Source organism: Somniosus microcephalus, chromosome 7, assembly GCF_052327205.1.
Source record: "Somniosus microcephalus isolate GS21.2 chromosome 7, FLI_Smic_1.0, whole genome shotgun sequence".
NCBI classification, from domain to species: domain Eukaryota; kingdom Metazoa; phylum Chordata; class Chondrichthyes; order Squaliformes; family Somniosidae; genus Somniosus; species Somniosus microcephalus.
This window is the reverse complement of record NC_140993.1, coordinates 117,421,231-117,447,381: the sequence shown is the minus strand read 5'-3', so window position 1 is coordinate 117,447,381 and position 26,151 is coordinate 117,421,231. Positions and strand designations below refer to the sequence as shown.

The following is a 26,151-nucleotide window of genomic DNA, read 5'->3' as shown; positions in this document are numbered from 1 at the left end:
AATAGAAGTTGGAATATTGAATTCAATGTCAAATCAGGTACAGAAAGTAAAATTGGGGGATAAGAAAGATTGGATTAAGAGAGAGAGAGATTTAAAAAAGAGACAGAATTTAAAAAAGTGAAAAGAAAATTTTACTTTTAAATCTCCAACAATAATTAAAAGCTGAAGGTTGTAAAAGTTAATATTCAGTGCCAGAGAGGTTGTTTGTCAGTAATTAAGACTTAGCACGCCATTAAAAGGGTACTTAGACTAGAATGGAAAAGGTTTAACTTTTAGTGAGTTTAGTCCATATCTATGAGGTAAGTACAACAATTTGGCGAGATGCCGTTTTCAGGAAGCTTTCGGAGGAGCAGAGTATCTCGGACAGCAACTTCCGGATTTCTGTGTTTAACTATGCACGTGCGGTTGCAAGATGTGCTGTCCGATTTGCATATAAGTAACAGTGAGCACTGATAGCCTCACTATTATTTTTACAGCAAAATCCGGCCCATAATGTTTTGAAAGCGGGCTGATTGGCAGTAATATTTTAATTGGTGCAAATATCCTGGATGTGTAAGCAATTTGATATTTTATACTTTCACATTATGCTGTAGATAGCAAAATGCTCACAAAAAACATGCTACTGTTACTACTGATGCATTAACAGTTCGAAGGTTTATTTTGATTTTGTGGCTGTGTTATACATTTGGGTCATTGCAAGGTACTCATTATTGCTAATAATATTTGCCAAATGGTAATACTTCAGGCATTAATTATGCAAGAAATCTTGAGAAACAGTTTTAGCAAAGGAATCAAAGTGATGTGCTTTTTCCAACTTATTTCCCCAACTCATTGATCAGGTTTTGAAAGGTATTATTTCCTCTGGTTCCTCAGTAGACAAACTTGTTTCCTGTTACAACTATTTTCTTTCTTGATTTTCTGTCCCAAACCAACTATAACCTAACCATCCTGGAAGACTGTGAAAAGTTGTTGCCAAATTTGAACACTCAAGAATAGGTAGTGGAAAAAGGTGTGAGAGGTGCAATAAAGTCAAAGAAAGGGAAGAAAAAATTAAAAGGTAAAATGGAGATAAAAACAATAACATCTTAATTTTTATTTAGCATGTTTTTAAAGCAGCATCTTATATCTAAAAATAATTATTCAACAATAAATATATTAATAATAATAATACACACATTTTGCAGGTGTCCTCTATATCCACACTGCAACCCACTAACACCTCAGCTTCACATCACAGGTGCATGGAGACCTTCTATAGCCTTTGCCAAGAGATCCGAGAAATCATAATTTCCCACTATAGGACTTCTTATTGCTACAGAATAAATTTTGGTTCACTCAAAAGAGTTTGTTATCATAAAACTAGATAATGTAATACATTGTTACGTGTAGGGTTATTTGTGGACAAGTTCATTGATTTACAAGTATTCAATAGAATATTGAATCTATAACCTAGCATCGACAAAGTCTTGCAGTTAATTTAATTTATTGAGTAAGTCCACATTTCCTAAAGTCAATTGTGGAAAACAAACCTGTATGCTGAATCTAGAGTCCCAGACTTTTTGGACTAACAAGATATTCTGGAGTTTGACGTGCATCAGTCTGACCAATTCCTTTAATCTGATTTTTTTTGAAGTAGTAATTGCTGATATACACTTCTGCCATAGAGACATTCACATTCAGGGAATGATCTCTGCATACCCAATCACCAATTAAGAATTGAGAGAGAGAGGGAGGTAGGCATTTAAAATTGATGCAGTGTGTGCTGATGGTTTATAGCCATGATACTCAACATCATGAGTTCTTCACAGAATCACAGAATCTACAGTGCAGATAGAGGCCATTTCGGCCCATCGAGCCTGCACCGACACATATCTCACCCTATCCCCGTAACCCCACGTATTTAATCCCCTAACACTAAGGGTCAATTTATCATAGCCAAATCAACCTAACCTGCACATCTTTGGACTGTGGGAGGAAACCGGAGCACCCGGAGGAAACCCACGCAGACACAGGGAGAATGTGCAAACTCCACACAGACAGTCGCCCGAGGCCAGATTTGAACCCGGGTCCCTGGCGCTGTGAGGCAACAGTGCTAACCACTATGCCATCGTGCCCCCTCTTAAACTAGCAATGTAGACAGAGGGCGACAGCAAAGGTACTTCCTTCTTAGTGGTAGAAATAATAATAAAAGTGTTAGTCACTGTGCCATTTGTCAGCTGAATAGAACACACCCCATTTGCAGTCCTCAGTACATCGATGACACATTCTGACACCCAGGGTCAAAGAGGTTGTGCTCTATTGTCTTCAGAACTACATGTCAACAGGCAAGTGAAGTGCTACAACACTAAATGTTAAATGCGTAGCTTGTCAACAACAAATCTGATTGTTTCTGTTTTGTGAATTTGAGAAGTGTTAGTTCTAGAAAACAGAATCAAACGATGGCTAAATCTCTGAATTTCTACCATCTTAAATGGTTGAACGCAGTCACTTCTACAAACAGCTAAATTGTACACCAAATGTGGTTTGCCACAGAAATTGACATTTGTCAACTTGAACTTTCAAAATGTATCCAAACTGTACACAATACTAACTTACCCCTTCATCACTGGAGGAATGCAGCAGGAGAGTTGAAATGCTTGGTTCTAGCAGCTGAATTGAGAAATAGAGTCATAAACAAAATATTGTCAAACTCATGTACATACTGGATTTAGGTCTATTCCAGAAAGAAGACAATCTTTACCATGTCTCCATTGGTGCTAACTAAATCACTACTAGTGTAGCTGATGCAACTCTGTATATTCCATACTTATGTCTCAGCTTACTTCAGCACTAATATGCTGGCATGTTTTCCAGAATTTAGCTTAATTCCAAATGTATACTTTTTATTTTTACTTCAAAAGGCAACCTCAGTTAGCAGTGAGATTTCTTATTACTAGCAGAAAAGTTAGCAAAACTAAATATCTGCTCACCTTTCCCAAAGATATTGGAAACATTTCCAACCCTTTTACAGGTCACAATTGTGTTAATTTATGGGAATGGTAGCATAGTGGTAATGTTACTGGACTAGTAATCCAGAGGCCTGGACTAATAATCTGGAGACAGAGTTTAAATCCCACCACGGCAGCTAGAGAATTTAAATTCAGTTAATTCAATAAATCTGGACTGAAAAGCTAGTATTAGTAATGGTGACCATGTAACTACCCATCTGGTTCACTAATGTCCTTTAGGGAAGGAAATCTGCCATCCTTACCTGGTCTGGCCTGTGTGTGACTCCAGACCCACATCAATGTGGTTGACTTTTAACTCCCCTCTAAAATGGCCGAGCAAGCCACTCAAGGGCAATTAGGGACGGGCAATAAATGCTGGCCTTGCCAGTGATGCCTACATCCCATGAATGAATTAAAAAACTCATTACTTTTAAAGAGACTTAAAATATGAACACGGTTTGGTATTTGGGATTAAGCTGATATAAAACAAAGTTTGTCTCCTAGTCAAATGAAACTATGAAGGCACGGCAAAATCACAGCAAGTTCTTCAGCAAAATGTCCAGGAAATGTTTCAAAGGGCTGTCGTACACAACAAAAGTGCATTTATTTTTAGGCATGCCATGTATAGTACCAACACCTTTTGATGTGCTGCCAGATATGACACAACTACATCATGAAAAAGGGTCGATTGAGTATATATCTTTGGTAAAGGTTAATTTTTTATTGTACAGGAAACTTTCTGATATCCGGCACTGACGGGACCGAGCTGGTGCCATAACATCAAAAGTGCCGGACATACCAGAGTTAATGTTTAAACATACGGAACTGAGAAGCTCCGTGTGAATCAACAAACCCTGTTGCTTGGCAACAGCTTCAAAACAGTCGGCTGCAGCTGCAAGCGTCTGTAGCTGAAGCTGTTGCTATAGCTACAGACCTTGCAGTGCTTGACTAGGAAAAAAAAAGCAACGAGAACTAAAAAAACATATAGAAAACGGCTCCTGATTTTTGCCGTTAGATCGAGTATTCCGGACATATAACCTCCGGATAAACCAAAGTTTCCTGTACTTGAATTTTTACAATTTTGCTGACTATACCATCCTAAATTTTAGGTTTGATATTCACAATTTCTCCATTTACTTGCTTCATGTACATTTAAACACTAAGGCACAGGCCCAATAATACAAGCAGGAAAGCCTTCAATGCATGGTTACTGTTCAGAGGTTCTGGGTTTGAATTCCAGGTTCAATTCATTGAAACTTAGCAATTGCACCTTCAGTGGGTGAGTCTAGCAGGTTCTTGGCTAAGTTGCTAGGTAGGGCAGGTCATGGTACCAGAGTGCTTTGAAGTAGATGGAAATTTGACAAAGTCCAATTTTGTTGTACTAACCAATACTTCTTACTGGCCCATATAGAACAGCAACTATATCATTAAAGTGCTTACAAGTAATACAGTTTCAACTGAGTATATATCATCACTCTTGAATAAACGAGGGCCTGGATCATCCCATCCTCTTAACTGAAGGAAACCAAAAAAGTGGAGATGAAACAAAAAAAAAATCAAAGGAAAGTACTGACCAAAAGTTGAACTATTTCTGTTATGGCCATACTTTTAAAGAGACTTAAAATATGAATACGGTTTGGTATTTGGGATTAAGCTGATAGACAAACTTTGTTTTGCCCTAGTCAAATGAAACTTTGAAGGCACGGCGAAACCACAGCAAAGTTCTTCAGCTAAATGCCCAAGAAATTGTTTCAAAGGGCTGTCATACACAACAAAAGTGCATTTAATTTTAGATATGTCATGAGCAGTACTAACACCTTTTGATGTTAATTAACCTTTACCAAAGAGATATACTCAGTTGACATAGTATTATTTCTAAACCCTTTTTCATGATGTAGTTGTGTCATATCTGGCAGCACAAGTCCAATTTTGTGCTAAGCAATACTTCCTACTGGCCCGTATAGAACAGCAACTATATCATTAAAGTGCTTACAAGTAATACTTTCTCAACTGAGTACATATCATTACTCTTAAATAAATGAGGGCTCCGGATCATCAAACACTGAATAAAACGTCAGAAATCTTTAAAAAGAAAGGCTCTCTATCTACAATTCCCACATTTCATTTCCTTTTACGAGGTGCCTGCTATCATGTAACCTCCTTCCAATGGAAAGGCTGGTTGGTCTGGGCCAGAGACTGCTACTCTGATCAGCCAGCTGGTTTTCCTTTCCTAGAGAGAAGCCTTACATTGTGATATAAGGTGCTTCAACAAGCAGTTTACTGAGAACGGACGGCACTTGCTTCCAGCCATGGCACTGAGCTTCACAGATAGGTAGCCATAAGCTTCAAACCTTTAACCAATTGGTACACAGCAATCACTCATGCTTAAAAAAGGCCTTGTGAACTCCAGCAGGGGGAAGGAGGTATATAACAAACTGGTATTTTTTAAAGAAATCCAGCAGTCTTTTAAGATAACATTTCAGTACGGAAGTATATGATGTTATTCTTAATGGATTATTTGGAAACTAGTACAACATTTAATAGATACCTTGATTTTTATGGTACTGTGTGGCAGGACTGGATACTGCAGAAACACTTCCAGTTGCATTTTTGTAAGAGGTGTCATCAAAGTCTGCGCACAATGATGGCAGTAAAATGATTCACTGTAACATGAATAATATGACTTTTAAAAACAAACATACAAAAAAATTGAAGATAATTCATTTAACATTTGAATACAGCATGACGACAACCCAATTTTGGAATAATGCACTGAGTCACAGAGTGGGGGAATGGAGATTCAGCCCGCAATTCTCTACGTGACAAGTGTCTGATTTTACCAGTTCCATCAGGGGATGCAACAAGTGGAGCTCAGGCGCTTCACTTCTGGAAGGAAAAGTCAGATAGATAAATGACCAAGCCCACTCTCACTTACCCCCTGGTGACCAGACTTAGTACTATTAGCAGAAGCCTGAGAATAGGTTATTAGTTTACACACACACTTTGTAACCATTTATACAGAAATATTAGCAGAGATCTGGGAATAGGTTAGTTGGATATTCTCTTGGCCAGGAATTCTGCACAATACATGAGGACCTATAGAAAGGGAGAAAAATAATCAAGAAAATAAAGCACTTTTTGTCCACTTAAAAAAAATCTGAAGTCTCATGTGAGGTTGTTAATTTGTTCAGTGAAAATAAGAAAAATATTTTGATCTCCCCTTTCTGACTGGCTGTTTTCACAGTAGAGTGAACCACCCAGAAAAAGAAATATTAAGAATTTGCATTTATATAGCACCTTTCATGAGCTCAAGATGCTCCAAAGCACTTCATAGCCAATGAAGTACTTTTGAAGTGTAGTCATTGCTGTGATGTAGGGAAATATGGCAATTCCCACAATAAGGCCCCACAAACAGCAATAAGACTAATGACCAAATAATCTGTTTTTTGCTTGAGGGATAAATATTTATCAGGATACCGGGCCAACTCCCTTGCTCTTCTTTGAATAGTGCTATGGGATCTTTTACGTTCAGCTGAAAAGGCAGACGGGACCTAAATTTCAGATCTTATCCGAAAGTTAGTACCGTCTGACGGTGCAGCACTCACTCAGTCCTGCACCAAAGTATCAGCCTAGATTAAGTGCTCAAGTTTCTAGAGTGGGACTTTAACCCACAACCTTCTGACTCAGAGACAAGAGTGTTACCACTGAGCCAAGGCTGGCACGAGGAAACCACTTCTGATCTTCCTTTCCACTGCCACTAAAGCTCGTCACTTACATTTGCACAACCATCATCAAACATGGAAAAAGAAGTAGGCTAAGTTATAACTTCTGTATAAATCCCATTGCATGTCTCTGACTCAAAGCCACCAACACAGGTTAGTTGGAGTTTTTCTGCCTGCTGCTCCCTCTCGAAGTATCATCTATTTTCTTCCCAGGTCACCAATCTGACAGGCATTGGCTCTTGGCTGCCACTTTCACCTCATCCTACATCCAATTCACTCTCCCACCAGTTTCTGTGCCTCGCACTGCCTAATGAGCCCTGGCCACTATTCGTTCTCTGCCCCGCCAATCTTGCTTGCGCCTCAGCCTGTGAGCAACACAGTGGAAGATTTACAGGTACTTATATTGTACTTATATTATACTATGTTGTTCACTACAGTTGTGGAAAACATTGCTGGCGTTCCAAGTATGGCCCTAATTTTTATTAGTAAAGGTACAGAATTCTGCTAAAGTGACTTTTGACTTTGAACAACTCTGCAGTTTTCAGGTGATATATTCCATAACTTAATCAAATCAACGTGTTTACAATTTTTGAATCTAATATTTTCAAGGTTATTTTCTCCTGTTATCTTGTTTCCATTCTTCTTGTCCCACCACACAATTCGGAGCTCTACACAATGTCGCAATTATGCAGGCACCAGAGATCATGTTTGTATCATTCCTCTTGTTTTTGTGCAATGTAGAAAAAGGTAATCTACTACAAGGGGAGGGGAAAGCAAATATTCACAAATAGATAGAAGTTATAATTACTGGGGAATTCATATAAACCCACATAACGTTTATGCTTTTGTATTATCTTCATGAAAAAAGGTTTGATCTGAATGTGCTATGCAATGGCGTAAATCACATCATTTGTTCATCCAGCCACTATGACACAAATTGTCCATGGCTTTCATTTCTCCTCAAACAAAGAGGTTTGTCCAACACCTTTTCATTGAGACAGTGCTCCTTCAGTGGGATGTAGCTCTTCATTTACTACTCATCTTCCAGCTGATTTTGGTAACTTGAGCTTCATGAAACAAACTGAACCCAAGCAAAATATAATTACAATTTGCTGTCTCTTCTTTTCTGGGAATTAAGCCTATCCATGAAATCCCTGAACCAAATAACAATAGCTATTTAACAGTTACAACATTGCAGAAGGAAAGTAGGTATTTATAATAAGTGCATTCCAAAAGAACAGCAAAAACAAGGAGTGATCTCACAGGATTGCAGGTAGGTGATTGGTGGGTGAGTATTAGCATTTTATTCTCTCTAACGTAACTAGATAAACTTATTAATATAACTATAAATAATTGTATGAATAAAGACTATAAGAAAGCGAGAGAAGCAGTCGGAGATAAAAGTAGGCCCGAATTTTAAGACTCTTAGGGGGAAAAATTCGGTTGCTTTGCGCCTCCCATTAGCGCCCTAAGAGGGCAAAGCAACTAGCGCCTGGGCGCGGCGCTGCCAATTCGGGAATTCAGCGGGAGGTTAGCGGCGGCGGTAACCATTAGAGCCCCGGCCGCAATCTTCGGTAGCGCCCCCTAACTTACCGCCGGACGCTATGTCCGACGGGGTCAGGGGTGCCTACCTGCGGCCAGGCGGCGCTATTTAAAGGTGAGGTGCCGGGTGGCCATTTTTGTTGCTGGCCGCCTGCCAGCATCTGCCTCCTCTGCCGTCCCCGGCCTCCTGACTTCTCTTGACTGCCGGGCTCTTTTGCCGGCATTTCGATCCCCGGTGGTCCAGCTGGGCCCTGGGTCGTGCTGCGCAAGGCCCCTTACCTTTAAGAAGGTTGGAAGGCCTGCAATACCACGGCGCGACGTCATGTAGCACCGCGATATTCCCTCGCAGCACCCCAAGAGGGAGGCGGGGCGCTTCCAGTAGCGCCCCGCTTCCCTCTTGGGGCGCTACCACTCAATTCCGGCCGCGGGGGCGCTAATTTTTCCAGGGCGCTAAAAGTAGCGCCCCAGCGAAGTTAGTGCCCCAAAGGGGGCGCGACTCAATTTCTCCCCTTAGTCTTAAGTTTATTTCTGTAAGTTAGTTAATAGCCTATTAAATAGAGACATGGCAGGGCAGCTCAGTCCTACACAATGCACATCCTGTGCCATGTGGGAAATCCAGGACGCTTCCCATGTCCTTGTCAACCACGTGTGCAGGAAGTGTCATCAGTTGGAGGAGCTCGAGCTCCGCATTTGGATTTCCAGAAGGCATTCGATAAGGTGCCACATAAAAGGTTACTGCACAAGATAAGAGCTCACGGGGTTGGGGGTAATATATTAACATGGATAGAGGATTGGCTAACTAACAGGAAAGAGAGAGTCGGGATAAATGGGTAATTTTCAGGTTGGCAAACTGTAACTAGTGGGGTGCCACAGGGATCAGTGTTGGGGCCTCAGCTGTTTACAATCTATTATTAATGACTTGGATGAAGGGACCGAGTGTGCTGTAGCCAAATTTGCTGAAGATACAAAGGTAGGTGGGAAAGCAAGTTGTGAGGAGTACACAGAGTCTGCAAAGGGGTATAGATAGGTTAAGTGAGTGGGCAAAAATTTGGCAGATGGAGTATAATGTGGGAAAATGAGAGGTTATCCACTTTGGTAGGAAAAATAAAAAAGCTAATTATTATTTAAATATAGAGAGATTACAAAATGCTGCGGTACAGAGGGATCTGGAGGTCCTCGTACATGAAACACAAAATGTTAGAATGCAGGTACAGTAAGTAATTAGGAAGGCAAATGGAATGTTGGCCTTTATTGCTAGGGGAATGGAGTATAAAAGAAGGGAAGTCTTGCTACAACTGTACAGGGTGTTGGTGAGACCACACCTGGAGTACTGCGTACAGTTTTTGGTCTCCTTATTTAAGGAGGGATATACTTGCATTGGAGGCAGTTCAGAGAAGGTTCACTCGGTTGATTCCTGAGATGAAGGTGTTGTCTTATGAAGAAAGGTTGAGCAGGTTGGGCCTATACTCATTGGAGTTTAGAAGAATGAGAGGTGATCTTATTGAAACGTATAAGACTCTGAGGGGACTTGACAGGGTCGATGCGGGAAGGATGTTTCCCCTCGTGGGGGAATCTAGAACTAGGGGGCATAGTTTCAGAATAAGGGATCGCCCATTTAAAATGGAGATGAGGAGGAATTTCTTCTCTCAGAGGGTTGTGAATCTTTGGAATTCTCTACCCAAGAGAGCTGTGGAGGCTGAGTCACTGAATATATTTAAGGTGGAGATAGACAGAATTTTGAACGATAAGGGAGTCGAGGGTTATGGGGAGCGGGCAGGAACGTGGAGTTGAGGCCAAGACCAGATCAGCCATGATCTTATTGAATGGCGGAGCACGCTTGAGGGGCCAAATGGCCTACTCCTGCTCCTATTTCTTATGTTCTTACGTTCACTGCGGTGCATCCATGAGGCTGAGAGCTTCGTGGATAGCACGTTTCAGGAGGTGGTCACCCGGCAGCATAAGAGTGTGCAGGCAGAGGGAATGGGTGACTGTCAGACAGACAAGGAGGACCAGGCAGGTAGTGCAGGAGTCGTCTGTGCATCTCGCTCTCCAACCCGTATTCAGAATACTGGTGAGGGCGATGGTTCCTCTGGGGAGTACAGCCAGAGCCAAGTCCACGGGTGGCTCAGCTGTAGGAAGATTGGGAAGGCAATAGTGGTAGGAGATTTGATAGTTAGGGGAACAGACAGGCGTTTCTGTGGCCGCAGACATGATTCCAGGATGGTATGTTGCTTCCCTGGTGCCAGGGTCAAAGATGCCACTGAGCGGCTGCAGAACGTTCTGAAGGGGGGAGTGTGAACAACCAGAGATCGTGGTCCATATTGGTACCAACGACATAGGTAGAAAGAGGGCTGAGGTCCTGCAGGCAGATTTTAGGGCGCTAGGAAAGAGTGTAAAAAACAGGACCTCAAAGGTAGTAATCTCCGGATTACTCCCGGTGCGACGAGCGAGTTAGTATAGAAATAGGAGGATAGAGCAAATGAATGTGTGGCTGGAGAGATGGTGCAGGAGGGAAGGCTTCAGATTCCTGGGGCAGGTGGGACCTGCACAGGCCGGACGGGTTGCAGCTCAACAGAGCCGGTACTAATATCCTTGCGGGGAGGTTTGCTAGTGCTGTTGGGGAGGGTGTAAACTAAGTTGGCAGGGGGATGGGCACCAGGATGTAGCATTAGAAAGGAGAAACGAAGGGCACAAAGGATTGGGAGAGACGGATAGCACTAAAGTAATAAATAGTAAGGTATTAGGTGGGGTCAGACTAAGAGAGAACACAGGATGATGTAAGATAGGTTTACAGTGTATGTATGTGAATGTACGAAGCATAGTAAACAAGTTTGGAGAGCTGCAGATGCAAATAGCCACATGGGAATATGATGTTGTGGCAGTAATGGAGACCTGGCTCAAAAAAGGGCAGGATTGGGTATTAAATATTCCTGGATATAAGGTGTTCAGGAAAGATAGGAGGTGGTGTGGCAGTATTGGTTAAGGAGAATGTTACAGTGCTGGAGAGAGAGGATGTCCTGGAGGAGTCAAGGACAGAATCTATATGGCTAGAGTTAAGAAATAATAGAGGTGCCATTACACTACTAGGTGTATTCTATAGGCCACCAACTTGTGGGAAAAATATGGAAGAGCAAATTTGCAGAGAAATTACAGAAAGATGCAAGAACTATAGAGTAGTGATAATGGGGGATTTCAACTATCCTAATATAGACTGGGATAGTAATAGTGTTAAGGGCAGAGAGAGAAAGAATTTCTGAAGTGTGTTCAGGAGAACTTTCTTGATCAGCACGTTTCTGGCCCAACGAGGAAGGAGGCATTGCTGGTTCTGGGGAGTGAGGTAGGTCAAGTGGAGCAAGTGTCAGTAGGTGAATATTTAGGGAGCAGTGATCATCGTATCATAAAGTTTAGATTAGCTATGGAAAAGGACAGGGAGAAATCTAGAGTAAAAATACTTAATTGGAGGAAGGCCAATTTCAGTGGGATGAGAACGGATCTGGCCCGGGTAAACTAGAATCAAAGATTAGCAGGCAAAACTGTAATGGAACAATGGGCTGCCTTTAAAGAGGAAATAGTTTGGGTACAGTCCCACTAAGGGGAAAGTTAGGGCAACTGAAGTCAGAGCTCCCTGGATGACAAAAGAGACAGAGAGTAAGATGAAGCAGAAAAAGAGCGCGTATGACAGATATCAGGTTGAGAATACATCTGAGAATCAGGCTAAATATAGAAAGTTCTGAGGAGAAGTGAAAAAGAAAATAAGAGAGGCAAAGAGAGGGTATGAGAATAGAATGGCAGCCAACATAAAAGGTAATCCAAGAGTCTTCTATAGGCATATTATATATATAAAACGGTATGTCTCTCTGTCTGTCTTTCTGTCTCTCTGTCCGGCTATACAATCAAAAGTTATAGAGCGTACCTACATGTGTGTTACATCAAAAGAAAGCTTACGATTCCAGAACGGTCGTAAGCGTATTTACGTTTCGGTGAGACAAAAATTATGCCCGTGGTATCTAAAAAACGTTCAAAATTCCGCTAATTATCTGCTCATTAGCATTGAGTGACGTCGAGGTCGACCAATCGTACGGTCGAGCGACCCGACGGTCGACCAATCGCTGCGTGGCGGGTTCCTGGCGCGTGCGGGCGGGCCCTCCTAGAGTCGAGTGATGGGATGATTGACCAATCCTACGCTTCGGTGACCTGACGGTCGACCAATCGGTGCGTGTGTGGGCGGGCCTTATCGTTCTGAACCGAGGTGAGTCGCTGCCATCTTGATTCCAAACTTTTCATTTCTTTTTCCCGCTTTCTGCATCTTTAAAAAAAACAAGTTGCTTTTAAAACACATATTGTTCTTAAAAAAAGTTAATTACTTTCTAAATCTTTTATCTAATCTCATTAATTTTCCTACCTTTCCCTGTTTTTGCAGGTAGGCCTCGAAGCCTGGGCGTCTGTTGCCAGCCATGCTGGACCGTAAGAAATAGGAGCAGGAGTAGGCCAATCGGCCCCTCGAGCCTGCTCCGCCATTCAATAAGATCATGGCTGATCTGATCCTAACCACCATTCTACTATCACAGAACCATCTCCTGAATCTAACAGAATTAGACACACGAAATAGGAGCAGGATCAGGCTACACGGCCCCTGGGCCCGCTCCGCTACCCAGAGGGCCATGTCCGATCCGAACCTAGACTCATGTCCAAATTCCTGCCCGCTCCCCGTAACCCTTAATTCCCTTTACTTCTAGGAAACTGTCTATTTCTGTTTTATATAGTGGTTAGCACTGTTGTCTCACAGCGCCAGGGACCCGGGTTCGAATCTGGCCTCAGGTGACTGTCTGTGTGGAGTTTGCACATTCTCCCCGTGTTTGCGTGGGTTTCCTCCGGGTGCTCCGGTTTCCTCCCACAGTCCAAAGATGTGCAGGTTAGGTTGATTGGCTATGATAAATTGACCCTTAGTGTTAGGGGGATTAAATACGTGGGGTTACGGGGATAGGGTGGGATATGTGTTGGTGCAGGGGTTACGGGGATAGGGTGGGATATGTGTCGGTGCAGGCTCGATGGGCCGAAATGGCCTCTATCTGCACTGTGGGGTTTCTGTGTGATTTCTGTGATGTAGCTTCTACAGCTTTTTGGGGCAGCATATTCCATGGACCTACCACCCTCTGAGTGAAGTAGTTCCTCCTCATCTCAGTTTTGAAAGAGCAGCCCCTTATTCTAAGACTATGCCCCCTAGTTCCAGTTTCACTCATCATCGGGAACATCCTCCCAGCATCCACCCGATCCAACCCCTTCACAATCTTATATGTTTCAATAAGATCGCCTCTCATTCTTCTGAACTCCAATGAGTAGAGTCCCAATCTACTCAACCTCTCCTCATATGTCCATCCCCTCATCCCCGGGATTAACTGAGTGAACCTTCTTTGTACTGACTCGAGAGCAAGTATGTCTTTTCTTAAGTATGCAGTATTCCAGGTGCGGTCTCACCAATACCTTGTACAACTGAAGCAATACCTCCCTATTTTTATATTCTATCCCCCTAGCAATGAAAGCCAACATTCCATTGGCCTTCTTAATCACTTGCTGCACCTGCATACTAACCTTTTGAGTTTCGTGCACCAGGACCCCCAGATCCCTTTGTGCTTCAGTATTTTCCAGTTTCTTGCCATTAAGATAATAACTTGCTCTATGATTTTTCCTGCCAAAGTGCATAACCTCACACTTTCCAGTATTGTATTCCATCTGCCAAATCTCTGCCCACCTACTTAGCCTGTCTATGTCCCCTTGCAGGTTTTTTATGTCCTCCTCACTCACTACTTTCCCTCCCATCTTAGTATCATCTGCAAACTTTGATATGTTACACTCGGTCCCCTCCTCCAAATCGTTAATATAGATTGTAAAGAGTTGGGGACCCAGCACTGACCCCTGCGGAACACCACTAGTTACTGATTGCCAGTCTGAGAATGAACCATTTATCCCAACTCTCTGCCTTCTGTTAGATAGCCAATCCTCTATCCATGCCAGAATATTACCCCCAATCCCGTGATTTTTTATCTTAAGCAATAATCTTTTGTGTGGCACCTTGTCAAATGCCTTTTGGAAGTCTAAATACACTACGTCCACTGGTTCCCCTTTATCCACCCTTTATGTTACTTCCTCAAAGAACTCCAGCAAATTTGTCAAACATGACTTCCCCTTCATAAAACCATGCTGACTTTGTCCTATTAAATTATGATTATCCAAATGTCCTGTTACTGTCTCCTTAATAATGGACTCCAAAATTTTACCTACCACAGATGTTAGGCTAACCGGTCTATAGTTTCCAGCCTTCTGTCTACTGCCCTTTTTAAATAAGGGTGTTACATTAGCAGTTTTCCAGTCTGCCGGGACCTTTGCTGAGTCCAGGGAGTTTTGGAAAATTATTACCAATGCATCCACAATCCCTACCGCCACTTCCCTCAAGACCCTAGGATGTAAGCCATCAGGTCCAGGTGATTTATCCACCTTGAGTCGCATTATTTTACGGAGTACCACTTCCTTCGTGATTTTGATCGTGTTTAGCTCCTCCCCCCCATAGCCCCCTGTTTGTCCAGTGTTGGGATATTATTAGTGTCCTCTACTGTAAAGACTGATACAAAATATTCATTCAGTGTTTTTGCCATCTCCATATTTCCCACCATTAATTTCCCGGTCTCATCCTCTAAGGGACCAACATTTACTTTAGTCACCCTTTTTCTTTTTATATAACTATAAAAACTCTTACAATCTGTTTTTATATTTTTTGCTAATTTACTTTCATAATCTATCTTCCCTTTCTTAATCAATCTTTTTGTTATTTTTTGCTGTCTTTTAAAGTTTTCCCAATCCTCTATCCTCCCACTAGATTTGGCTACCTTATATGCCCTTGTTTTTATTCGAATACTATCCTTAATTTCTTTACTTAGCCACGGATGGCTGTCTTTTCTTTTACACCCTTTTCTTCTCAGTGGAATATATATTTTTTGGAAGTTGTAAAATAACCCTAGGCAATTGTTTTGTGGCAAGCTGCTCCCACCTTTCACCCCTCACCCCCCACGCTGGGCCCGATTCCGAACCAGCGGCCAGCCATCTTGGTAAAGGCTGGCTGGGCTCACTGCAAGCTCCTCGCGCTTCATTCGCGCTCGCGCTGCACGGCGCACCTCCACACAGAGCGCGGCCAGAGGGATGCTAGCAGGTTAGCGGGGGGGGGGGCGGGCTCGGGAGGGGAGGGGAGCGGAGAGGGTTACCCCGGCAACCGGGCTCGCCAGCCGCAATCAGCCGTCTCAAGCCGCTCAGGCCCGGTCCCGGAGATCGGGAGGCAGAGAGGGTTACCAAGGCAACCGGGGCCCGGCCAGCCGCAATCGGCCATCTCAAGCCGCCTCAGGCCCGGCCTCGGGAGGGCGGGGCTCGGGCTGACCGGGGCGCTCCCCTCCCCCCCCTCCCCTTCTCCCCCCCTCCCCTCCCCTCTCCCACCCCACCCACCCCTCCCTCCCTCCCTCCCTCCCCTCCCCTCCCTCCCTCCCCCCCCACATAATAGGCTTGACAGCAAAGTTGAAGCCCATGGAATAAAAGGGACAGTGGCAGCATGGATACGAAATTGGCTAAGATACAGGAAACAGAGTAATGGTGAACGGTTGTTTTTCAGACTGGAGGAAGGTACACAGTGGTGTTCCCCAGGGGTCGTTTCTAGGACCACTGCTTTTCTTGATACGTATTAATGACTTGGATGTGGGTGTAAAGGGCACAATTTCAAAATTTGCAGATGACAAAACTTGGAAGTATAGTGGACAGTGAGGAGGATATTGATAGACTTCAAGAGGACATAGATAGGCTGGTGGAATGGGTGGACACGTGGCAGATGAAATTTAACGCGATGAAATTTAACGCAGAAAAGTGCGATGTGATACATTTTGGTAGAAAGAATGAGAGGAAATATAAACTAAAGGGTACAATTCTTAAGGGGGTGCATGAACAGAGGCACTCAGGGGGTATATGTGCACAAATCGTTGAAGGTGGCAGGGCAGGTTGACAAAGCAATTTAAAAAAGCTTACGGGATCCTAGGCTTCATGAATAGAGGTATAGTATATCTATATATATAAAAGGATACTTCTGTGTGTCTGTCATTCCGTCTGTCTGTATTGAATAAACTCAAAAGTTATGGAGCGTACCTACACGTGTGTTACATCGAAAGAAAGCTTACGATTCCAGAACCGTCATAAGCGTATTTACTTTTCGGTCGGACTAAAATTGTTCGCGCGTTATGCAAAAATCCTTCAAAATTAAACTCATTATCTGCTAATTAGCATTGATTGACTGACGTCAAGGTCGACCAATCCTGTGCCGTCACGATTGACCAATCCTACAGTTCAGTCGCCTGATGGTTGGCCAATCGCTGCGTCTGTGGGCGGGACTAATCGTTTTCATCTCAGGGATCTGGCAGCCATTGCCTCAAGCTAACAACCCCATTTACTTCCAGCTCAAAATCTGCTAATCCAGCTTCGAAAAAGTTAGTATCTCTTTTAAAAATAACATCACATTTACCAAAAACGTTTTATAAGTACTTTCACTTTCATCTTTGAAGCTATTAAAAGGTAGAAATGTTGCCCGGCAGCAGATTCACAGAGGGACACAGACAGGCCCCAAAGCCTATGACTCGATTTAAAACGTTGCCCGGCAGCAGATTCACACAGGGACAGACAGACAGGCCCCAAATCCTGGGACTCGATTTAAACCGCCCGGCCCAAAACAGCCCTGGCAACGCCGGGGCCCCCCCAGCTAGTAGAGTATAAAAGTGTGGAAATTATGAACCACCTGTATAAAACACTGGTTCGGCCTCAACTGGACTATTGTGTCCAATTCTGGGCACCGCACTTTGGGACGGCCTTAGAGAGGGTGCAGAATAGATGTACGAGAATGATTCCAGGGATGAGGGACTTTAGTTACGTGGATAAATTGGAGAAACTGAGGTTGTTCTCCTTAGAGCAGAGAAGAGTGGGAGGAAATTTGATAGAGGTGTCCAAAATCATGAGGGGTTTGGAAAGAGTAGATAGAGAGAAACTGTTCCCATTGTCAGAAGGGTTGAGAACCAGAGGACACAGATTTAAAGTGATTGGCAAAAGACCAAAAGTGACATAAGAAAAAACTTTTTTATGCAGCGAGTGGTTAGGATCTGGAATATTTCTTAAGGCTAAAGGGATCAAGGGATATGGGGAGAAGGCAGGGACAAGGTACTGAATTTGGATGATCAGTCATGATCTCACTGAATGGCGGAGCAGGCTCAAGGGGCCGAATGGCCTACTCCTGCTCCTATCTTTCTATGTAATGCACTGCCTTGAAAGGGTGGTGGAGGCAGACTCAATCACGACTTTCAAAAGGGAGTTGGATAAGTACCTGAAGGAAATTTTTTTGTAGGGCTACGGGGAAAGGGCGGGGTGTGGACTAGCTGAAGTGCTCTTGCAGAGAGCCGGCACGGGCTCGACGGGCCGAATGGCCTTCTTCCATGCTGTAACCATTCTATGAGTGAATGATGATGCACAGAGAATGACAAATGACTGGAAGTTTGTTACAAGGCTATAATATATCGGCGTGACTGCTGCCAACGACCGGAAACTGCGCAGAAGCGTACTGCGCATTGATCTGGAACCGTAAGCTTCTTTTCCCCCCCCCCCACAGAGCACTTTTGAACCAGCCCGCTCCCTCCTGGCATTTTTCCTCACAGCCCACTCCCTCTCCATTTTTTTTTAAACCAACCTGCTCCTGTGATGAACCGGCATTGCGCATGCGCAGTCCGCTTCCTGTTCACTGGCAGCAGTTGCGTCCATAATATATACAGAGGATCCCATTTTCCTCTAAAATAGTGAACTAAATCTGCATAATCACCACAGATCAACCCATAAGGTAAAATACCACTTCAGTTTATATTGCACCAGGAGCAAAATCTAGATGTACTATAAGGGCTGGATTTTGTGAATGGAGGCGAGTTGGAGGCGGGACTGCTGCTTGTCATGTCAATGTCCCATCTCCATCCTCGCCTGACCATTTAGAGGGATTTTCCCCTGATTGAGCTTGTTAAGACCGCCCTGCGGGCTCAGCAAGCCAATTAGGGAAGAAGTCACTGACAGGTCACATCAACGTCAGATGTGCTTGTAATGTATATACCTTTAAGGGGGGAACTACTTTTTACAGCTCATGTATACTGTAGTACCGGCAGTGACCATACCTGTATATAGCACTGAGTAGTAATCTGTTCAGTAAGTTCCACTGTGAGCCACGTTGAGTAAACACCTGTTGTACCGTTTCTCCTGCAGTCTGTGTCTTATTATACACAGACACAACATTGGCGACAAGGCAAGTTCGAACCTACCTGCAACTCTGCATCACCTCCCAGGGATTTCGTTCCTGGAGATCAGTGGATTAGAGGTCAAGGCCAGAGACTCGGGCGTCGACCACGGGCAACTGCCCAGTCATCCAGCAGAGACTCGAGAATTGCGGGGGAGGCTGTTGAGAGCCAGGCTTGGCTTTCCAGTCGAGGTGGTCCAGCGAAACGGGCTGGCAACAGGAAGTGCGCAGACCCTTCCCGGACAGCGGTGGGCTAGAGCCCGACCGAGCAGCACAGCAAAGGGCCGAGCAGCGTCGACGGGGGAGAGAGAGGGCAGAGCGCACAGGGCGCAGCCGGTGTTCAGGGGCCGAGCAGTGTTGGAGAGAGGGGGAGAGAGAGATGCGCAGAAACCCGCGAAGCGCCGCCATTGCCACGAGGACCGCCGAGAGCGGCGTTGGCAGCAGCGCAGGAGAAGCGCGCGAAACCTACAGGGCGCCGCCATTGCCACGAGAACCACCGGGAGCGGCGTTGGCAGCAGCGGGGGAGGAAGGAAAGCACGGGAGATGCCATTTTAAGCCATTGGGAGACGCCATTTTAAACCACACCCAAAATGCCGAAGAGTGGCAGTATCACCGCATTTGACAATGAAGTCGAAGATTGGACTACATATGTCGAACGAATAGAGGTGTACTGCAAGGCAAATGAGGTGTCAGATGACAAGAAAGCGTCGGTATTGTTAAAGTTAATGGGTGCAAAGACGTATGGTTTATTACGAAATCTAGTAACCCCAACGAAGCCAATGGAAAAGAGTTTTGAAGACATAGTAGCGATACTACAGGGACATTTAAACCCCACACCGCTGCTGATAGCAGAAAGATTCCAGTTTCACAAACGGAACCAGCATAAGGATGAAAGCAATGCTGATTATTTAACAGAACTGCGCAAACTATCGAAACACTGCCAGTTTGGAGCGGGACTGGCAGATACCTTAAGGGACAAGTTTGTGTGCGGGCTTCAAAGTGAAGAAACCCAGAAACGGCTTTTATCTGAAAAGGACCTTACGCTGAAAAAAGCTTTCAGCATTGCGGTACCATATGAAGCAGCAGCACGGGGCGCTGCAGAGATACAACAGAGACCGCAAGAATATGGCACAAACGAAATGTCATATGGAACAGAGAAGTGCTATTGCTACGGCAGAACAACACACGACCAGAATGATTGCTGGTTCAAAGACAAAGTGTGCAGACAGTGTGGAAAAGTAGGACACATAGCACGAGTCTGCAGGTCGGGAAAGAAAACCAGCAATAAGAAACCTACCAAAGGAAAGTACAAGAAGGTACATAAGATGACAGAGAATAGTTCAGACGAACAAAAGAGTGATAACGACTCCGAAAACAGGGAACTGAGTTGTCTGAAACTACATAATGTGATCACAACGGAGGATCACCGAACCATTTGGGTCACTCTCAAGATAGCAGGAGTCCAGGTAAAGATGGAATTGGACACAGGATCAGCCCTAACAGTCATAAACCGACAGGACTACGAGCGGCTATTCTCACACATACCCTTGAGAGACACAAAAATTATTTTGAAGACGTACACGGGGCAAAAAGTCTACCCCAAAGGAAAAATAAGGGTGACCGTTATATATAACGGTAAGGAAACACCAAAACTAGACCTGTATGTATTGCAAGATGGAGGACCACCATTACTGGGACGTGAATGGATCCGGAAAATACAACTGGATTGGCATTCCATACAGGCACTGACTGTGGCTGACAAAAAGGATGACGACGTCACACCTGGGCGACTGTCAAAGATCCTAACTGACGTGAAAGAAGTGTTCCAGCAAGGACTCGGAACACTAAAAGGCATGACAGCGACGATTAAAATTGAAGAAAACGCAAGTCCAAATTTTTTTTAAGGCCACCTTATGCGATCCGCCCAGCCGTCGAAGCAGAGCTGGAGAGTCTGGAACGTTCAGGTGTACTGTCCAAGGTAGACTGGAGCGAGTGGGCTACACCCATCGTCCCTGTGATGAAAAAGTCGTTGAGCAGCACGCCTGGGGAACCAAGGAAGGTTTGCATCTGTGGGGACTTTAAGATAACAGTGAACCCGGTCCTTCACACCGTACAATATCCACTTCCGCGGATTGAAGATATTTTCGCCTCGCTCTCTGGAGGGAAACGCTTCACTAAGATTGATCTGGCCCAAGCATATCTGCAAATGGAGGTAGAAGAAGCATCAAAAAAAATACCTCACAATCAACACCCATAAAGGTCTCTACCAATACAACCGGCTGGTATTCGGGGTAGCATCAGCTCCGGCTATTTGGCAGAGGGCAATAGAACAAGTCCTGCAAGGGATCCCAGGGACCCAGTGTTATTTGGACGACATCCTGGTCACGGGCGAAAATGACAGTGATCACCGTGCCAACCTGGAGCAGGTGCTCGCTAGATTGCAAGAATATGGGCTCCGAGCTAACCGCCCCAAATGCGAGTTTTTTTGAAAACAGATCTCGTATTGTGGCCACGTTATCGATAAAGAGGGGTTACATAAGTCCCCAGAGAAGATTGAGGTAGTAGTCAAGGCTCCAGCACCGGAAAATGTGTCACAACTGAGGTCGTTCCTCGGGCTGGTAAACTACTACCATAAGTTCTTGCCAAATTTGTCTACAATACTACACCCACTGAACACCCTACTGCAAACTGGGGTGCCATGGAAGTGGAGTGACGAATGTAGACGAGCTTTCCAGAAGAGCAAAACACTAATCACATCGAAAGAGGTATTGGCCCATTACAACCCAGCATTACCAATTCGGTTGGCATGTGATGCGTCACCCTATGGCATTGGAGCGGTGCTGTCGCACAAATTCTCGGACGGCTCAGAGAGGCCAATAGCCTTTGCGTCACGATCACTAACCTCAGCCGAGCGTAACTATGCCCAGATTGACAGGGAGGCCCTCAGCCTAGTGTGGGGAGTGAAAAAGTTCAATCACTATCTGCACGGGCAGAAATTCACCTTGCTGACTGATCACCAGCCTCTTGTCTCCATTTTTAATCTGAAGAAGGACGTTCCGGTGATGACTGCGCAACGACTACAAAGGTGGTCACTTTTTCTAGGGGCGCACCACTATGAGATTGAATAGAAGGGCACGAAACAGCATGGAAATGCTGATGGGCTATCACGCCTGCCACTGCCTACTGCGGAGGAAGCACCAGCAGTGGATCCTGTCAAAATATTCCATTCAACTACAGTTGAATACCTACCGGTAACTAACGCTTGTATCGAAAAGGAAACCCGAAATGACCCGACACTGTCTCGGGTATATGATTTGACGGTGAAGGGATGGCCAGCACATGGCGACTCACTGTTGCCAGCATTCTCGACAAGGAGAGAACAGCTGTCAGTGTGCCGGGGGACCTTGATGTGTGGATCCCGAGTGGTAATTCCACCCAAGTTAAGGGATAGAGTGCTCAATGAGCTTCATGAGGGTCATGTGGGAGGGGTAAAAATGAAAAGCCTAGCCAGGGCTTGTGTGGTGACCGGGAATCGATAAACAAATCGAGGGCCTGACCAAGAGCTGCTCAGGATGCCAGAAAGTCTAAAATTCACCACCACAGGCCCCTCTACACCCATGGGAGTGGCCCTCATCTCCATGGCAACGGGCGCATATTGATTTTGCTGGTCCATTCATGGACTCAATGTTTTTAATAGCCGTGGATGCGCACTTGAAATGGCCTGAGGTCATCAAAATGTCCTCCACCACCACGGAGAAAACTATTGCAGTCCTACGGACCATTTTTGCCAGGAATGGCTTGCCAGAACAGATTTGCTCCGACAACGGACCACAGTTTGTGTCCGAAGAGTTCCAGAGGTTCTTGAAAAAGAATGGGGTAAGGCATTACACATCCGCCCCGTATCATCCAGCCACAAATGGATTGGCTGAGAGGTTCGTACAACCTTTAAGAAGGCAATAAAGGCTATGTACAATGACAACATTCCGCTGCAGCACAAGGTGGACAATTTCCTGTTCGCCTACCGGAATGCGACACATGCAGTCACCAACCAGGCCCCAGCCATGATGTTCTTTAACCGAAGGTTAAGATCTCGCCTGCATTTGCTCAGACCAAACGTACGAAGAGATGTTGAGAGTAAGCAATTCCAGCACATCCATGAGAAGCCAACAAGGAGCTTCAATGTAGGGCAACCAGTCTTGGCCCGCGACTACCGAACAGAAAAATGGCAGCCAGGAACGATATGCACATGACAGGGCCCACTAATGTACACAGTGGACGTTGGGGAGAGCATCGTGAGATGCCATGCTGACCAGATCCTAGAGTCACAGGAACAAGTCAACCCCATGCCTCGTCCATACGTACCTGGTGATGAACCCGACGTACAGGTCGCATCTACACCAGAAACAGTAGCATCGGAAGCTGATGAACCAACCGACGACAGGGGGCCAGAATCGCCTCCGCACCAAGAGCAAGACACTCGGGAAAGGTGCTATCCAGAAAGGATCAGGAAGCCTCCCCAAAGACTGATTATATAAATAGACTATTTTCAGCTAATGTTGCATGTTAAAAGTGTTAATTGTAATTAGTTTGATATTTAATTGTTAAATGAGTGTTATGGTACTGTTAATCTAAAAGGGGAGTAATTGTAATGTATATACCTTTAAGGGGGGGAACTACTTTTTACAGCTCATGTATACTGTAGTACCGGCAGTGACCACACCTGTATATAGCACTGAGTAGTAATCTGTAAAGTCAGTTCCACTGTGAGCCACGTTCAGTAAACATCTGTTGTACCGTTTCTCCTGCAGTCTGTGTCTTATTATACACAGACACAACAGTGCTATCTGTCAAGACTTCTTCAAAGAAGAAATGGCAGTGTTTAACAGCTCTGTGAAGCTGTCAAACACTGACATTCTCTTTAGTTTGATGAGTCTTTGTGGTGAGGCGTTGAAAATAAGTAAATTTCAGATGTCTGATGGATCGGAGGGTCGATCAGCCATTAACTGAAATTGACAAGGTGGATGTCCACTCCCTCGATCCAGCGTGGCTAAAGGCTATAGAAGGAATAAAGGTAAGTGAACACTTTTTTAAACTAATCACTCACCTTGCACCCATCACTCACCTCTACACCTTACTTTCAGGTGCCTCCGACCACCGCAGACCTCCTCCATGTCTCCTCCAACCTGGCGGGGTTCTCCGAGGTCGGGAAGCCTTCACCTGTGAAGGTAAAATGGCACTAATCCTTTTTTATGCCTGTTAACTACCTGTTAACAGGCAGTTAAAAGGATTAAATGCCTTTCCCGCCTTCAGGAGATGGGACCCGAAGCTGCACATCCTCCCGCCTCCTGGCAAGTGGGCACGGAGGCGGGATGGGGGCGGGTTTGCCATCCGCCCCCACTTTCTCCGATTTGACGGGCTGTCCCGCCTCCATGCCGGCCTCCTCGGGGCTTAGAAAATCCAGCCCTAAGTATCTCCTTCTCTCTGAATGCCTCACAGACACATAGCTTTACTGATTTACTCAATTTTATCTTCATCTTTAGAGATGAAGAGAAAAATGCTAAATTTAAGGTGTTTATTATTTCAGTTTTATGGGGTTATATTAGTTACTTTAAATATTTTCCTACTATTCTATATACAGATATTCGATTAACAAAAGAATCCCATTAACTTTAATGTGCTCACAGAAGTAATAAGGCAGAAACCTTAAACAAAAATGGTGCAGTTTACTTTCTAAATAACCACCACATGACATGCATTTTGCAACAGATTTTCATGTACTGACCCTACTCCCTGCTTCTTTTCCAGTTTTCCATTTCCGCATCTGTTGCAAACTATCCATGAAAAAGCAGTGGTCTCATCAACGCCAACCACAGTCCCTGAAAAACAAAAAAAATACCTCCTTATAGGTATGCCATTAAATCAAAATAAACAGAACATCTAAACAAAACTGCACATGAAATTGTATTGATTAACTGAACTGAAATGTAAGTCATTAAAAAAAATGTCATCTGCACCACTTTTAAACATCTAACATTTACAATTATTAGTTGCTCTCCTGTGGCACAGCTCACAGACAAAATTACAAATAATTTCTCCCACTTTAACAAATCTACTCCCACTTTACTTCATCTACCCCTGTCAGCATAACCTTCTATTCCTTTCTCCCTCATGTACTTATCTAGCTTCCCCTTAAATGCATCTGTGCTATTCACCTCAACTACTCCATGTGGTAGCAAGTTCCACATTCTAACTACTCTCTGGATTAAGAAGTTTCTCCTGAACTTTCTCTGCATCTACTTTATCAAACCCTTTCATAATTTTAAAGACCTCTATCAGGTCATCCCTCAGCCTTCTCTTTTCTAGAGAAAAGAGCCCCAGCCTATTTAGTCTTTCCTGATAGTTATAATCTCTATGTTTTGGTACCATCCTTTTTGCACCTTCTCCAGTGCCTCTATATCCTTTTTGTAATATGGAGACCAGAGCTGTGCACAGTTATTTAAGTGTGGTCTAACCAAAGTTCTGTACAAGTTTAACTTCTCTCCTTTCCAATTCTATTCCTCTAGAAATAAACCCCAGTGCTTTGTTTCCATTTTTATGGCCTTTTTATGCTACTTTTAAATGATTTGGGAATCTGCACCCCTAGATCTCTTTGCTCCTCTACCCAATTTAGACTCTTATTTTCCAAGGAGACTGTAACCTCCTTATTTCTCTTACTAAAATGTACCACCTTGCATTTATTTATAGGCAAGTATACTGACAGGCTATAAACCCCATTTAGCATAGAGGTGAGGGGGTTTTGTTTCGGTTGCAATGCCCACCTCCATCTAACCGCTGACTACCCATTAACCCAAGAGTTGGAGGCATAGCAACGTGCTGAGGCCAGAGTGCTGGCACAGAGCGGCAGTGCTGTTTTTTCTGTGACAAAGGAGCTGGGATCTGGAGCCAGGACTTTAGGCTGAACCGCAGAAACGAGTCAGCCCAGTATCTCTTCTTAAAGAGCTAGTCACTCGGGGCACTCCTCATAGATTTCAATAGGCTGACAATACATTGTCTGATCTTCCTGAACAGAAAGATGACCCTGTTTTACACTGAACCATACATCCAGTACTCAAATATACCATTACTGTTGCTAGTCAATCTAACTAGTAATGCAATGACTTTCTTTGGATGCTACAGTGTTACTCATTTCAGTTATGCTTGGCATTCAGGTCAAGTACAGTTTGTTTATCTGCATCAACTTTTCTGCACTAAATTAATTCCAGTTTATACCTCTTAATCTCTGAGATTCCATCTAACTCTTCCACCAAATCCTAGTTCACATTTGTGTGCATGCATTAATAGGCAACATTATGCTGTGGGGGGGGGGGGGGCACAATGTTTTTCAGTTTCCGCTTTGTGATTGATAGATTTTTAGACACAAAATGCATCAAGGGGTATGGGGAGAGAGAGTGGGAATATGGTACTGAGATAGAGGATCAGCCATGATCATATTGAATGACGGAGCAGGTTCGAAGGGCCGAATGGCCTACTCCTGCTCCTATTTTTCTATGAAGAC

At 44.2% G+C, this 26,151-nt stretch overlaps 1 protein-coding gene across 3 annotated transcripts in view; it reads right to left on the bottom strand.

Annotated features, from left to right (window-relative positions):
• spidr (scaffold protein involved in DNA repair) overlaps nucleotides 1–26,151 on the bottom strand; it is a 354,308-nt gene that overhangs the window by 3,218 nt on the left and 324,939 nt on the right. For all 3 annotated transcript variants that reach the window (XM_085992882.1, XM_085992884.1, XM_085992885.1), the window contains 3 exons: nucleotides 24,379–24,472; nucleotides 5,536–5,650; nucleotides 2,596–2,649 (listed from right to left, as the gene is read on the bottom strand). In XM_085992882.1, coding sequence (XP_085849008.1) covers nucleotides 2,596–2,649; nucleotides 5,536–5,650; nucleotides 24,379–24,472 — 263 coding nt within the window. The remainder of the gene's footprint in view (nucleotides 1–2,595; nucleotides 2,650–5,535; nucleotides 5,651–24,378; nucleotides 24,473–26,151) is intronic.